Raw genomic sequence first — 15903 nt, forward strand, 5'->3', positions numbered from 1 at the left:
AGATGCACAAAGGAAAGATGTGGATTTCCTCATAAGAGCAGGCAAGCTGCAGTAATGGTTTTGAATGCCTCTTATTGCACATGAGAGTGCCCAAAAATGGACTTAATGCATAACAGAAGTTAGCAAACTCATCTAAAAACTGCTCCTGATTTTACTGAATGTAAACAGGAAGTTTATTTGGACAGCATTTATCTGGAAGTGTTTATTTGGACAGTAATTTATGTTCTAGAAAATTGATTTTGCTGTTGCTTTGCATCCCTCTGCAATTTATTCAGGGCCTGATTATGTAAAACCATCTGTTCTTTTTCCAGGTGCACAAGATCTTTAGATTTCCTCATCTCCCAAGATTTTTAAAAATGGATTTATGAAATGAGTCTTTACTTTGCTACATTAAATAAGGAAAACAGAAATAAAATGACTTTGCTAACCAAGTAAAGAGAAAAAAATCTGACACACAAATACTTGCTTACTTGAGGTGCCACATAAGCAGCTTTTAAGCATTATTATTTGTATATTTTTGCTACTGTATCTAATTTTCCATTAAAAAACAATTTCCAGCCATTTAAAAAGTTGCAATGGCCCTGCTCTTCAGTTGCAAGAGCTTGACAAGACTGAAATAAATAATCTCAATAATCTTTTTTGTTGTTTTTCTTCAACAAGTCTCTTCTTGGTATTTTATTTTATTTGGCTTATTACATGGGAAAGCAGTATTTGCTTTAAAGGAAAATATGTCTTTTAGATGTGAACTACTGTCTATTAAAAAATGCGCAGCACTGGGGTTCCCAGCTTGCTGTAAGCCCAGAAACAAGGCCATGCCCTCTTTGCAGACACCCCCGTAGCCAAAAAATGCACCCTATGGGCAATCTTTTCCCCTTGCCCCAAGTGAGTTCATTTTCTCAGTCTTTACAGCTGTTCTGAATATTCAATTTCTGCCATGTCCCAAATCCCTGTCCTGTAGCTCTTTAGCACACAGAAATAACAAGAAGTGCTTTCCCCAGCACTACGATGTTTACAGATCCATATAATTATTTTATATCATTTAAGGACAGAATCACTTTTCTATAATCCTTTTTTTTGAGTGCTAAGTATAGAATCAGGTCCTGATGAGCTGTGCTCCTGTTCCTACTGCCATTAATAGTCACTGTCTGACTAAAACCCAATATTCCAACTGAAGTGCTTTGTTTGAAAAACACACTGCAAAAAAGACTTTAATTAGTGCTGATAACATGAAATTGAATTTCGTAAAGCATTTGTAAACTGTGCAAAAAAGAAGGAAAACTCAATTGAAATTTACATGGAGCTAGGAGAAACAAAGTGGGGGAGATAAAAAGACTGCTCACAGTTGATTACTACTTGAGTTGTAATAACAACATTGCTAAGAGATCAGAATGTTCCTACTCCCCCAGGAACATATCCCACAGATTTCTGCTAATCTCTGCAGGAGGCCTAAGATCTTTTGGCATTTCAAACTGTTATTTTAAAACAGTTTTTGCCACGATTTGGGGTTTTCCTTATGCCCTACTGCACAGGGAAGATGTAAAAACTCCAATTAAAGTTGACATGGATATTTCTTATTCACTCTGCTTGTGTGTGAGCTGTTGAGTTCTGGTTGTGTGAAGAGTCTGAAGCAAAAATGAGCTGCCAACTTTGAAGTACAGCTACCATTTGCAAAAAGGCACTGCCACTGCCTGAACGCAGCAATTACTCCACAATTAAGAAGCAGGAACAAAAGAATCTTCCAAATTCAATATTCAACATATATATGGAAGGCTTTTTATCATATCCAGAGTTAAAAATTATTTAGGCCATTTTTTTCATCCTCTCCAAAGTTTAAAAGTTCTGCTGTTAAAGGATTAAAAAAAAATTGAATGCCACATCAGCTACAGTGTGCTTTCAGGACTATCATGTACCTTCCTGGGAAGATGTCACCCAGGTGTTGCAACAAAACATAGTATTTTAAAAGATTTTTTCCATCAACAAAATGGCTTTTGTTATAATACTTTAAAAACTACAAAACAATGAAAACCTTAAAATCAGTGAAAGAAATATTTACTAGTTTAGCATGAAAAAATCCCCATGTAACTTTCCTACCTTTGTTTTTGGATCTAGAATTTTTACACCATAGATTGAGATTTGTAACTCAACTTTGGGTGTCTTTTGGCCTTCAGATTTCTTGATATGTCTTGCAAACTGCAACACAAAAAGCACAACAGCAACCACATTAATATAAAGTTTGTTTGTTTTTATTAATTCTCATTTTCTCTCAACTCCCTCCACCTGAAGTTGTTTGCTTCCTTCTTCAATAAGCTTCCCATAAACAACAACAACTGTTCCAAGAGTCTCAGTTGAGCACAGAGCAGTGTTTCTAACTGCACAATACAGAATGTTCCTAAAACTCAGGAAGAAGCATTTCAAAGTTACTTAGCATGTTCCCCTGAAACTTTTATCTGTTTTTATGCAGTTAAATGAAGGTTTTGCGTACTTCAAATACTCATCACTCCCACACTTGGGCATAAAGGAGTATCCGGAAGTACCCCACAAGATATTCCAACAGTCGTTTTAAATGGGGTCAGTTTGAAAGCACTACAGTTGCCAACACCTAAGACGTACTTGATCTGTTTTATTCTCAGAATTTATCTGCCTGCAGCCCACTAGATGGTGGCTAGGCAGCATTTTATATGACTGGGTTAGGTAATAATTCCTATCCAGTACACTTTCCATCCTTACCTTTCACTCTTTCTCTCGTGAACACTGCCTATAAAATCAGCACAGTATCTCAAATTTGTCCCTGCATGACAGTTCAGAAGTGCCCTAAATTTGGGTATGTGATTGCTCCATATTTTTCTCTGTTGCCAGAGTAAAATGTTGCCCTTTTACTCCCAAGTCTTTGACAGCCTGGAATGGCATTTTCAAATGCATAAATAAGGTGGAGATCCACTAAAGGCCAGAAGGTGGAGTCTCTGCTTCAGAGCTCTATGTTGGAACACAATTACCCTCAACCTTCCCATTCCAGAATAAACTGGGTGTGTAATCCCCACCAGTACAAATGCTCTGTGTCAGAAGCCAGTTTGGACAATGGCTTTCAGTGCCATCAAGATTTCAGGGTGCCACCAAGGGTGCTGTCTTGTGAGGTGCTCAGCTGTAGCCAACTGACACCTCTCCCATGAATCCCTACAATCTCTGATTACAATTATTTTTTTATTTAAGTGATAGTTCAGGGTTTGGATTTTTGCTTTGATCTTTTTCCATCCAGTACTTGCAAAACCTTCCCATCACACAAGTGCTTTACACGACATGACTGCTAATCTCTTATTTCATTTTGCTAACAGGCAGCCTCATTCATGACAAATTATTAACTAGTTTGCAGAACCACCCCAAAGCACAAAATGAACCCGTTTTTCCCTTCTTCCCTAATTTATTCATCATTATGAAGGCATACTTATTGAACTTTTGACAGCTAAACATTAATTTATAATTGATCCCATTCACTTCACACAGTAACAGGACTTACCCAGACACTTCATTACTGATTAATGCACCCCAATGGTTGATAAGTATCACACACTTGGTAAAACAAAGAGCATCCTCTCACCTCAAAAACCCCAAACAACAACTTTCCCCCATCCAAGCTACTCTGTGTCATTCTCAAAACCAACTCTTAAATATAAATACCTATTTTGCATTTTAACATCTAGAAATGCTACAGTCACTGGCCAAGTATTTTATAAAATATAAATTATTTTAATTTCATACAGGAGGACTTGTGAAAAACAATTAGTTGAGAGTCAAGAAAATATAATTTCTAGCTCTTGATGAATATAAGTTGAATATAAGTTCTTTCTTCTTGAATATAAGTGCTAGTTCATGATGCCTCTTTAGCATCATGCATATGCCTCTTGCAACACATCCTTTTCCCATCTGCAAATTTAGCTTCAAGCCCAAGTCTTGCTACACACACTTTTAATACACATTAATCCCTGTATTTATTAAGATACCATTCCATATGCATATTTTAATTTTTTAAAACCAATTTTATAGAAAATAAAATTAAAAACCATAACTGCTGGTTTACAGCATTTTGTCCAACGACATTTGTTGACTTTAAAGAACAATTAAAATTCACTACAGAGATAAAAGGTTTTATTTAATAAAAATCACTCATTGAACCACACAAAATCTGTCCTAAATTTTATACTGCAAATTTAGCCTTTAGTCTGTGCTTAAAGAGGAAAAAGATAGGGCAACTACTGCTTTATTAGCATAGATTTTTTTTTCCAAGATTAAGATAAAGCCTAAAATGTCTTTAGGTAATTTTCAGACCATGGATTTATACCTCAGCTGCACCCACCAGCTTTCCTCTTTGAGTTGTAATTTCCTGATGTCCCCTCAGTGGGTGGGACCTGGAGCACACGTGTGATCCCTTTTCTCAGTACTCTGCACTTTGCCAGGTTAAATTGAATGACTACAAAATCCAAAGATCACCCAGACAGTTTGGACATCTCAATTCCAATGCACTCGATGGTGCCAAGGAAGACACCCATGGAACAGACAACTCTGGGGCACAACTCATCCTGAAACAGCCTGGAACTGCAGGAAATCCTGACCTTTTGGAATGTCTCTTTGCCAAGAAGCCATGCATGAGAATTTCTGTGCAGCAGTAAAGACAAAGCACAAACACTATTTGATTTTACTGCATTAAACTCATGGTATATATTGACAATGATGATGGAATGCTTGATTTTCCAACAGCAGTCAGAGTCTCAAACAACAGCTACAACATGAAAAAGTTGTAGTTTTTAAAGAAAAGAAGTTTTAAAGACAAAGGTTTTAAAGTAAGTGATGTGAACAGCTTGCACAAGTTTTAGAACAGCTGGCCAAAGCTTGCTCCAAGTAGTCAAGAAGACTTACAACACTGAGGAAGTTCCAGAAGGCAGTTCTGTGCAAATTCCAAAAAAAAGGGTGAACAAACTGACCCTACCACGTCTCCACTCTCAAAAAGCAGAAATACAGTTCAATAACTACATAAGTCAAGTAAGATTAAATTAGCGATGATCAATATTTTCCAAAAAATGAAGCTTGTCCAAGTAGACAAAGCATCTGCATTTTTATGCCACTTATGTTTAAGAAAGTGAAGCAACAGAAAGAAAGTATGAGTTAAGTTAGTTACATTAGTCTCCAGATGTAGTTATAAACAGGAAATTGTCATTGGGAAGATATGTTTCTAATGTATTCCAGCAGGGTTTATTTCTTAAGCATGACATTATTGAACAATGACCAGGAGAAAAAAAAAAAAAAAAAAAAAAGCTGATAAAATCTGCAAGTAGAGAAAATGAGAGGGGAAAAAAAGGGGAGAAAACAAACTAATGATCTGAAATCTAAAGTTGCTACAGAGGAAACTTGCAGAGCACAAGGGCTGATGAAGGGGCAAACAACAGAGAGAAGCCTCGTCAACCAGAACAGCACAGGCTGGTATCCCAACAGAGCCCCTTGTTTTCTTACAAGTAACCCTGCAAACCCCACACATGGCAACAAACTGTGGTTCTTGGGAAACTACCCTGTGAGGATGAAGAATGAAGTCTTGATAACATAACAGAACTTCCACTAAGTGAGGACTTTCTCATGAAACCAAAACTGGGAAGGTGTTTCAAAGACATCCTTAAGATGACACGAATGGCTGCACTGCATCAGCTGCTTGTGAGAAAACACTCAAATGTTACCTGCTGAGGGTTTCAAATGCAGAAGGATGTCAACACAAGGGATAAAAATTCACAGGATATTTAGCAAAGTTAGCAGAGGGCTGGAAAACCCACTTTAAGACATTCCACAAAATCAAAACCAGGCCAATGGTGAAAGAAACCAAGCACCAAAGAACCCCCTCCATGCAGACATTGAGACAAATTGAGCTTTTCAATCAAAGGTTTACTGGGTGCAGTGAACACACAAAGATTAATTCAGAAAATCTGTGGCAGTTCCTTTCTTAGTATTTTTCCTGCCCACTGTCCTGTGCAATAACAGGCAGCACACAGATACTGATCAGCAATTTCTTTTATAGCTGACATTCTCCAGAGTGCCACATTCAGCCACCTCCCAGACTTGTGCAGGGTGTCTGACCAGCCAATCCCATCACTGAGTCAGGTATCAGGAATTTTCTCTAATTTATTTCTGGTCTTTCCTTCTACCTAAGGAGGACCCCAAGGGACCTCTGGACCTGGGAGATGTACAAGCATTATATTTTCCTATCAGCACACATTTGAAACCAAATAATATTTGTATCTCACACAGTAACAGGATTACTTAAGAGGGTAAAAATCTGCAGCCTCCCACTGGCATAAAAATGGAAAATTATATAAAATTATAATGAATCACAGTATGGCTTAGGAAGAGACAGGATGGGCCAAATTCTTAAACTGTTAGTTTATACATATACTGCTCTCAGGCATGAACTCCAGGTTTGGTCCAGCTCAGTGGGCTGGGCTAGTTTATGTTCAACTGCTTCAGAATTAACATGATATTTTCATGGCATTTTTAGGGAAAGGAACAGATACAAATAAACCTACTTTCTACAGTTTAACTTAGCTTTAAAAATAAAATAAATGAAAAAACATCCATATTTTTTGTAATTTATCACAGCAGCATGGAAAAACGCATACTCTAAGTGTGTTATTGAAATTAAATTTGATGTGTCTAGGTATCAAGTCTTATCAAACCACAACCAACAAAAATGCCACGAGGAAAAAGAAAATCATGTTTCAAGACAGCCAGGAATCGGAGTTAAAGAATTAATTGTTAAGACTAATTACCTCTACAGATCTATAAATTGATTTAAGCCATGCAATCAAAACTATGTGCGTCTCTTTAACATTTACACCTCCTGCACAATTCAAGATAAAATTAAAAATAGTTGAGACATCAAAAGGGAGATGTTCCTGTGATTTAGGTACTAATATTCATCCCAGCGAAGAGATGTTCAACTCCTTCATTTAATGCAGGTGACCAGTGACAAATCAGACATTGCACTTCACACCTAAAAAGAGCCCTGGCTTAGGGCAGGGTCATTGGATAAGGTGGGATAACTTGGTAATCTGTCTTTGAGAAAATGCTTTGCATCCTTTTTTCTCATTACAACATTCATTGTAAGGAAACGTGTCTGAAAAAAACCCAACAGGCCCCATTTTTTTTTCCAGTGCCTTCATGTCGTCTGATTGGTCATGTAATGGTCCAAACTCTCATGGGCATTTGATGTGGGCATAGTGAAATTATAGCCTCTGTAAAAGAGCTGTCAAGAGGAGGAAAAGGGTGAAAAGGCCACTGACATGCAAAATTCAATCTCTCAATAACCATCTTTGCAGGGAAAAAGCCATCCAGAAGTGTATGTCTATGGAATAGGTTGTATTTTATTTTCCAGACACACACTGGACTGAGAGGAAGACTATATCTATTATCCACAGTGTAGGACACAATACAGGGCAGTCTTTTTTCCATCTCTCACTTCCTGACAGAATTTCTGTGTTTTGTTTTATTTGGGGGTGGGCTGCTTTGTTGCTGTTTTGAGATATTTTGGTCATTTTGTCTGGTGGCATGGAGTTTTGGGGGTTTGTTGCAGTTTTTTTTTTTGTTGTGGGTCTTTGGTTTTTTTTCCTGTTTGGTTAGTTTTGGTTGATTTTTTCTTATGTGGTTTGGGGCAGGGTTTAATTTTAGTTTTTCTGAGAGGCAGGGTAAGCAGGTATTCTCTTATTCTTATTCTCATCTGACTTGCTTTGGTCTTCAGGATGTCCTTGACTGGTCCTGAACCACAAACTGTGCTTTCTGCAGTACTTCAAAGGGAGCAGTCATGGCTGGAAGGCTTGGCTGCAAATCTCTTTATCCCAATATTAAAAGACTCTCTGTACTCCACCCTCCTCCTCTGTCGTTTCAACAACAAATTAAAATGAGCTTTAACATGGGAGGGAGCTCAGAACAATATCCACAGATGGTCCTTGAAGGGCAGCAGCAGGACAGCATCTCTGCACGTGTGGAAGTGTGTGGACCAGCACTCTTCACTCTGTGTATCCTCAGAGGTCAAGGACATGATGAAAAATATTTCAAGTGGTTTCAAAGTGATTCATTCTATTTTCATGTTGTCTGGTCATCTCCACTTACAGAATAAAAGTGGAAGAAAAAAAAGGATAATGAATTGAAAGCTGGGGAAGCAAACAGCCTTAAATTTGGCCCTCACAAAATATCCCTTGGAAGACTGTAGAAGAAACAGCCCAAAGCTCAGGTGTTTATTCTGGTTTCTCCTTAACACCCCTCCATGCAGCTTTCTTACCACTGCTCTGGTTATGCTGCCCCTTCCATCAGTCCTGCTGCTCTTCCTACCTGTTTCCACCTCTGGCAACTCTTCTTACACTTTATAAGAAGGCTCAAATTCATTCTTACAGTCTGACTGAAAAGTTACAAACTTCATTAATCAAGGAAAGTAATAATTTCAATTAATAAAATAAAGTGTGATTTGACAACACGTAGACATTTGAGGACCATAGGCATGTTTGGATCCAGCATCTGGGTGCCATGTGCTTAAGCTTTGGTTTCAGTTTGACTAGAAAACTTGAAGGAAAACATGTTTTGTAATAAACTATGATATTTTATCTTACAAATAAATAAACAAACACATTGTAAAACATTAGTGTTTTACATTAGTGTTCAAGTTTCTTCTCTCTCCTGCAGTACAGCTCCAAGCACAAGGGGAAATCCCACCTAGATAAAGCCACTGGAGAATCCTCTGGAAAAATTAAACATAGTTGCTTGAGAAACAACTATCTTCTAATTGCAACCGTCCCAGAAAAATTGTCAAGAAAACATAAAAGTTGTATTTGGGATAAAAGTAGAATGAAGTATCAAAAAAAAAAAGTTCATCCAAGATACTTTATTTTCTGTAGAACATCAGCTCCATCTGCTGGGAAAAACCAGTTTGTAGCACAGGAGCTGCAGTTTCTGTGCTGGGCAACCCAAGTTTTTGTGCTGAGTGAAGGGCTTTTGGATGATTTAGAGAAGTACACAGTTGTATATCAAATCTTGACTCCGACAGTTTGGTGACATGAGGGCTTAGAGAAAAATGCTTTCTGGTGGCTGGGTTTCACGGTCTGTATATCACTGGAGCATGTGACTTCAAAAGCTTATTAGAGTGATGCATGTCACTTGTAAAAATAGCTCTAAACATTAAGAAAGTGTCAGCTGTTTTTCTGCCAGCTATTCATTTTCATTAAAAACAAATTATGATTAATACCATTGCAAATAAAGGCAAATCCAGATAATTTAAAAATATAAATACGGCATCAGAAGCTACACGTCTTCTAAAAACTCTCCTACCACCAAACTACCTTCTATTTCTTCAGCATTTCTTTCAATATGACATTAGTTTTTCAAGCTGTTTAAATTGCTTAAAAATTTCCAATTAGCATTTTATAAAAACAAACTACAGATAGATGCTTAATAAGAAAATCCACTACCTCCAGGCTTGTCTTCAAAAACTACAGATGCACAACCAAAGTCAGTCTTCAAATGAGTATTCAATTAATTGGGGATTGTTTCAAACAAAAAAGCATTTTCATTGCTCTGAAAATTCTGTTGCAAGTCCTTCCTAAAGTCATGCTTATTTACTTTGGAAGGTCTCTAATAAAATTCTGATTATGTAAGATCACACACAATACTTGATATCTAAGCTACAAAATTCCAGACTTGAATAAAATAATGCAATTCTAGTAGCTATTCGGATTTCTATCTCCAAGGTGGTTTATTTAGGGAATGTGTGTAGAAAATTAAAGTATCTATACACTCCAGTGACACCATAATTGCACACACCACTTTTCTGCCTTTGCCCACATGTCTGAGAGCACTTATTTGAAATCCTTTTTGGACTGTCTATCAGAGGAAACAATCTCCATGTGTGAAATCATAGCATGCAACCCACCCAAAGCCTCCAGAGATCACTGAGAGCCCAGGCCAGCCTGGGGTTCTACCAGTGACACAGAGACACTCAAGCATTTGGTTATTCAGGAGTCCAATAAAACACATTTAAAACAAAAGCAAAGCTGCTCCATAGCAAGATATCACTGTGACAGATTTCTGGACAGAACTGATTTTTCTGGGGGTATTGGAGTTTTATAAAGACAAACTACACAAGGTGCACACAAACCCACTTTGTTTCCACTGATAGAATGCTGCAATGCTTAAAAAAGGGTTAAACTTAGCCTAAAACACTTGAAAAGCCCTGGGCAATAATGACTCTATCTGCAGCACAGAAAACTCTTTTTGGCATAAAACACTCCAAGAATCAGCTAAATGAATCTTTAAAGGCAGCTGTACTATTTTGGTAAAGGGACAACAACAGCAAAGAACATGTTTCAATACCTTAATAAGATTACTGATCCATCTGGTAAAGATGGCTTTCTCCAGGGAAAACTGAGCCTTAAAAGCTGAGCTACATGAGTAATCTCTTGTTTCCTTTCTGCATTTCTTTAGTATGGTAATAACACAATCAATTTTTTCAATATTGACTCCCCACGTTTCCTGCCCATATCCAAGGAACCTGTTTAAATGAACAATGCAAAGCCTGCAAAAAGTTATGAAAAATGCAATAGCAGGGAGAAAGGTTTTTTACATCTAAATAAACTGAAGGGCCAATAGCTCAGAGCAGCTAAGCATGAAGCAATTCCACAGGAACAAGGCAGTGGAGTGGACTGGAACAATCAGCACTCCCTTTCCAGCTCAGTGTCTGAAGAGCTCTGAGCAGCCAAGGCAAAGCCACGTTCACTGAAAACAAACAACCCTCAGCAAGTCCCTGCACTCGGATATTTTTAGTTGTCCACCAAGTCCCCTTGGTGGCCAAGCACATATAGCCAGGAGGAAATTGCAAAAGCCTGATTTCCTCAGCCATAGCTTGGGATGGCAGCTAAAACAAATTCTTGCTACTTCAGTTTGTATTAATGGAGTCCTTAATAAGCCTGAGGAAGAAGCATTAGCCATTGAAATACATTAACTTTATAAATATTTCTGAATGATCATAAAATCTGTAGGACAATTAAATACTGTAGACAGCAGAACACCCGACCATACAGACATAATAAGGAAAAACCTACACACTAAAGAGATTAGTAAAAGCAATACTTCTAGAGCCAGTGAATTCACCTAGAAAACCAACAAAGTGTCTTAGAAAAGAGGGTAAGAATACGTTCAATTTATGTCTCATTAAAAATTCTTACCTTTAATTTTCTAACAGCATCTCTTACAACTTCTGTGCCTTTGGGCTGCTCCACTTCTGTACTGCCTAGAAACTGAAAAAAATTGCAATTTGTGAGAAGTTATGCATTTAAAGGCCTAATCAACTTGAGTAATCTTATTTTCCAATTATTTTTGAACAGCATTTTGGAAAGGCAATTGTTTCAGTAGTTGATAAATAAAAAAAACCTTCACACAGCTATTTCTATTCAAGAAAATAATAAGAATTACATTCTATACTAATATTAGCATTATTAAAACTGACTTAAAAAAAATCCTATACAAATTTGTAAATGAGAAGTTCAAGTACCTTTTTCTACAGGGAAATTACCACTTTGGTAATAACTCTCTTTAGAAAATAACAAAAAAATGCACACAAAATACAGATGGAAGATTCTTCCCATGAAAAAACATGAGCCAATAATTTGTATTCTGTCACTTAAACATTCACACAAGATGTAAGATAAATTAAAAGAACTGATTTTCCTCTCAGAACTGCTCGGTATAGTAACACATTTACAGGAACTGGGCTTCAGCTTATGTAAAACAAGAAAAATATTCAAGTAGTTTCTACTACAAGTCACATTTTTACCAAGTAAGGCTTTAATGAAAACCAAACATATGTTTTCATATACAAAGCATAATACTGCAAAAGGATCTCATTTCTTTATCTGTACACTGAAACGCTTTTGTTTTCTGTACAATCACACTTTTCTACTGTACTGTTACAAAATGTATGATAATCCTGCCTGAAACCCATCTGTGTGATCACTAATTGATTTTCTGTTGCAAAATTTTGACATTGAACTACAGTGAAGTCACATCAAGTACATATATATGCTAAAATACCTCTAGAGAAAAAACCCTCCCTTTTCTCCCAAAGTACAGCTTTCTGTGTACCATGACACACAGAGCCATGTACAATTTTTCAGTCCTAGCCATTTTGAAAGGGATTTAAATTTGCCAAGATACAGACAACTTAAACAGAGTAACTCTGGAGTTTTTGGTTCTATTAAACCTTCCAAACATCTTTAGTGCAGTCAGTGTGCTCAAGGTACTCCTGCAAAGAAACTGTGCACCTGCACCCACAGTGAAGCCTCATTAGATATTTGCTACTGACTGAAATATGGCATGCCACCTTGAAAACAACAGTGTAAATCAAAACACCACACACATCTGCTGCCAATACTCTCTATGATTACATTTCTCCAGGAGACCAAGGCTTTGGAAGAACAGAGCAGAAGGCTCTGCTATTGATTTGATGTCCTTCACACAACATCTCTGATGACTTGAGACTGAGGGGGTGATCTTGCCTGGAAAAGTGATGGCTGCACAAAATGCATGTAGAGAAGGAAGAATGATTCTTGGACATGATGGATTCTGCACGTTGCAGAGACAGAAAGGGAAAGAGGAGTGAATATATGTTAGCAAAAAAAACCCCAAACCAGCAGGTAAGATCACATGAGAGTCTAAGAGGAAGGCTGAAACACCAACCAGATATCTGCAGACAAGCAAACCTAAATCCACCACACCTGGCAGAACACAAGAGGCAGAAGTTTAATTGCTGTATGCCGGTGAGCACACAAGGTGTGTGATACACAGAGCAGGGATCCTGCAGAAACACAGGAAACAAGAGCTGCAGGTGTGGACAAGGCTCAGTGAGCAGAGCAGAGGTCGCTGCTGCCCATGGAGAAGCTGAGACAGATGCTTCATCCCTGGCTGTTCCTAATCCTTGTACTGTTTCCAAACTGGCAGCACCAGTGTAAGCAGCCCAGTAGTTCCCAATGCAGATTCAGGGCCAAGCCTCTGGTGGAACTGGGTCATGCACACACAGAGATGCCCCAGGTTATGCTGCCTTGCCTGCAGCTGCTTCTCCAGAAGGGCACAGGGCTGCCCTACATTTCTGATTTACTTACTTCCATCCAGATGACCAAGCTCTAATAAAGCTAAGAAAGAATCAGCCATTTCCCCAGGACTCTCCTCTGCTTCAAAGTCCAAGAAGGATGAAGGTACCTTTGCTGTATTCAGTAAATCCCAGCAGCAGACCAATCTTTCCACAAACAGTACCTTCCACAAATACTGTTCTCCCAGAAGCTTGTACCTCATGATAATTCACACCACTGCCTCAGAAAATCAAATTCCCCAGCTGTGGCTGGGGAATCTGTTAAATGTCACTGAATTTTAAAGCTTATCGTAATGTTCCCCAAACCAGAAATTAGCGTTTATGATCATGGAGGGGAGGGAGAAGTAGATTTTAAAGCAGAAAGATAAACGGCTGAAAGCACTTTAAAAGACTGACAAAACCTGAAGAAAAACTCATTGTGTTTGCTCAGTAAATTACAAAAGAAATAAACAAGCAAGACTCTGAGAATACAGAAACACCATGAGACTTAGATCAGCATTTACAGAACATAACCCACTAGAATTCCATAAATCATTCACTCTCTTCCAGATGAGTGTTGGTTTTGACATTAGGCATCACCACTAAAATTTCAATTGCTCTCAGCAATCCAAATTCCAAATCCAGTTTTGAGCTGGATGTGGAATTCAAGCTTGTGCATAATAAACTATTAAGCACAGGAAAATAATTAAGACACATTTGATCCAGATATACAAAGAAGAATTGTAACTTAAATGTTAAGACCAAGAAAAATTACAAGGCTATACTATGGACTGCACTGTTTGTAACTATTTCTAATTCTTTCAATTGCAACTGTACTTTTTGTTAATTCAGGTGTGTTAAAATTGCTTACACATTTCATGCTTGACTTCCCTTCTTAATTCCTTGGTAAGAGTAATAAAAAGAGAACCAGCAATTAAGGGGAGATATTCTGAATATTTGTATTAATTGGACTGTTCTGTTTGGGGAAAAATAGAGACAGAATTTCAGACCAAGACAGGTTTGTAACAAAAGAATTACTATGCAATAAAGCTTTAACAAACAGCTAATGTTCCAATGGGAGGCTTTTTATGGCTTGCTTTTCTATATGCTCTGTACCTTTTCCATCTCATCTATCATCATTTTCTGTTCAATATGAGGTACCAATTACTGTGGTATTACTGATGATAGCTAAGCTAAGCAAACAGATGTATTTGCAAAGCTAGGGCTTCAGCTGCCAAGGTCACTGTGCAGTTTGTACAACCCCTGGCACAACAGACACGCTGCCACCAGGGTTTCTGGGGGAAGCCACCAACAACTAACTCACCACCCTCATGAAATGGGAAGGTGGCCATTTCATCATGGTCCTTTCAGCAGATTTTTCTCACCAAAACTCTCACAAACACAGAGAACAAATATTTGTTGTATCAGGAAGTTGGTCCAGCTGTGGCATGAATAATACAATTATTCAGCATGGAAGAGTTTCTGCAAGAAAAATTTCAGAGCAAAAGTGGTAAATGTGAAACCTCCCTTTCCATGCCCAGGCCCCTTTAGGGAGCAGTACTGATCCAGAGCTTTAGATGGGAACTTGGCAAGTGCTTGTTTTCAGCATTTGAGGTTCCCTTCTGCAACCTGACTCATGCAGAACAACCAGCATAGGGAAACCAAAGTGGCTCCTCAGAGTCAAGCTAACACAATTCCTGCACTTCACTGCAGAAGAGGGAAACAGAAAATAACAGTTTCCCTTTATCCTAAATGCAAACTAATAAACACATTAAGTGCTTAAATGTTCTTTACACAAGTAATGTGCTCAAATACATAATACATCTCAAAAAATGTTTACATATGACTGCTACATCCATTTACTTTCTGCAGCTAGCAAAAAGATTATTCCTGAGGTTGGTGTACTCCATGCATAACATGCCTACTCAAACAGACACAATACATAATTTAGGCATGCCACGAGACTCAAATATTTATGTGCTGTTTACTATTAAGTTCATCATGATCGTACTGAATTTGTGTTGGATATGTAAAAAAGCTGGAAGAAGATGACATTTAATACTTTGTGTAACATAAAGCAAGCTAAAACAATGTTATTTACCACACATTTTTCACTGCAGTCTGCCATTCTTCCAAACATATTCCCTACAAAGGTGACGAGCAGTTATTTTCCTAATATATTACTCGTTCTTCTTTCACTTGCAGCTGTCTGCAATCAGAAATAACTCTTATGAGGCCAACAGATCCTATCAGTCAGGACAATTTAAGTGTTCCTTTAATGTACAGTGATGTTTGCCATGAAGAAAGTGAGCTGTTGGCCAGCCACATACAAGACAAACTCCTCAGCTCAAACTGTTTCTAATCTAATACTAGCAGACAACCAGATGTGCTCACTCCACATGCAAAGATTTGCAAGATAATGCAGCTGAAAAGAATTAACAGATACTATTTCAACATATTAAAGCAACAGAGGTTTTATCATTGACAGCAACTGAGAGAAAATTCAGCTCTGTTATGGCCAGGAGGGCTGTCTTACACAACAGACAGACCCTTTGTGGGGAATATCTTTGTCAGAAGGAAGATGACATTTCCCTATGCACTAACATGAACAAGTCCTTTTTTTTGGTCCAATTCCATTGTGAAGTTACGGAAATTGTATTTAGAGTTGTACTTTGGCGGGAGAAACTATTAAAACAAAAGGTAAACAATCTTTTACTTTGCTGGCACAATTAAAAGTCATTTCAAATGAAAGACAACTTCAGGCA

General features: G+C 37.8%; 1 protein-coding gene across 6 annotated transcripts in view; it reads right to left on the reverse strand.

Annotated features, from left to right (window-relative positions):
• GULP1 (GULP PTB domain containing engulfment adaptor 1) overlaps nucleotides 1-15903 on the reverse strand; it is a 143249-nt gene that overhangs the window by 29633 nt on the left and 97713 nt on the right. For all 6 annotated transcript variants that reach the window (XM_063162548.1, XM_063162549.1, XM_063162544.1 and 3 more), the window contains 2 exons: nucleotides 11241-11312; nucleotides 2092-2190 (listed from right to left, as the gene is read on the reverse strand). In XM_063162548.1, the coding sequence (XP_063018618.1) occupies nucleotides 2092-2190; nucleotides 11241-11312 (171 nt within the window). The remainder of the gene's footprint in view (nucleotides 1-2091; nucleotides 2191-11240; nucleotides 11313-15903) is intronic.

The sequence above is a fragment of the Melospiza melodia genome, chromosome 8 (genome assembly GCF_035770615.1).
Source record: "Melospiza melodia melodia isolate bMelMel2 chromosome 8, bMelMel2.pri, whole genome shotgun sequence".
Taxonomy (NCBI): Eukaryota; Metazoa; Chordata; class Aves; order Passeriformes; family Passerellidae; genus Melospiza; species Melospiza melodia.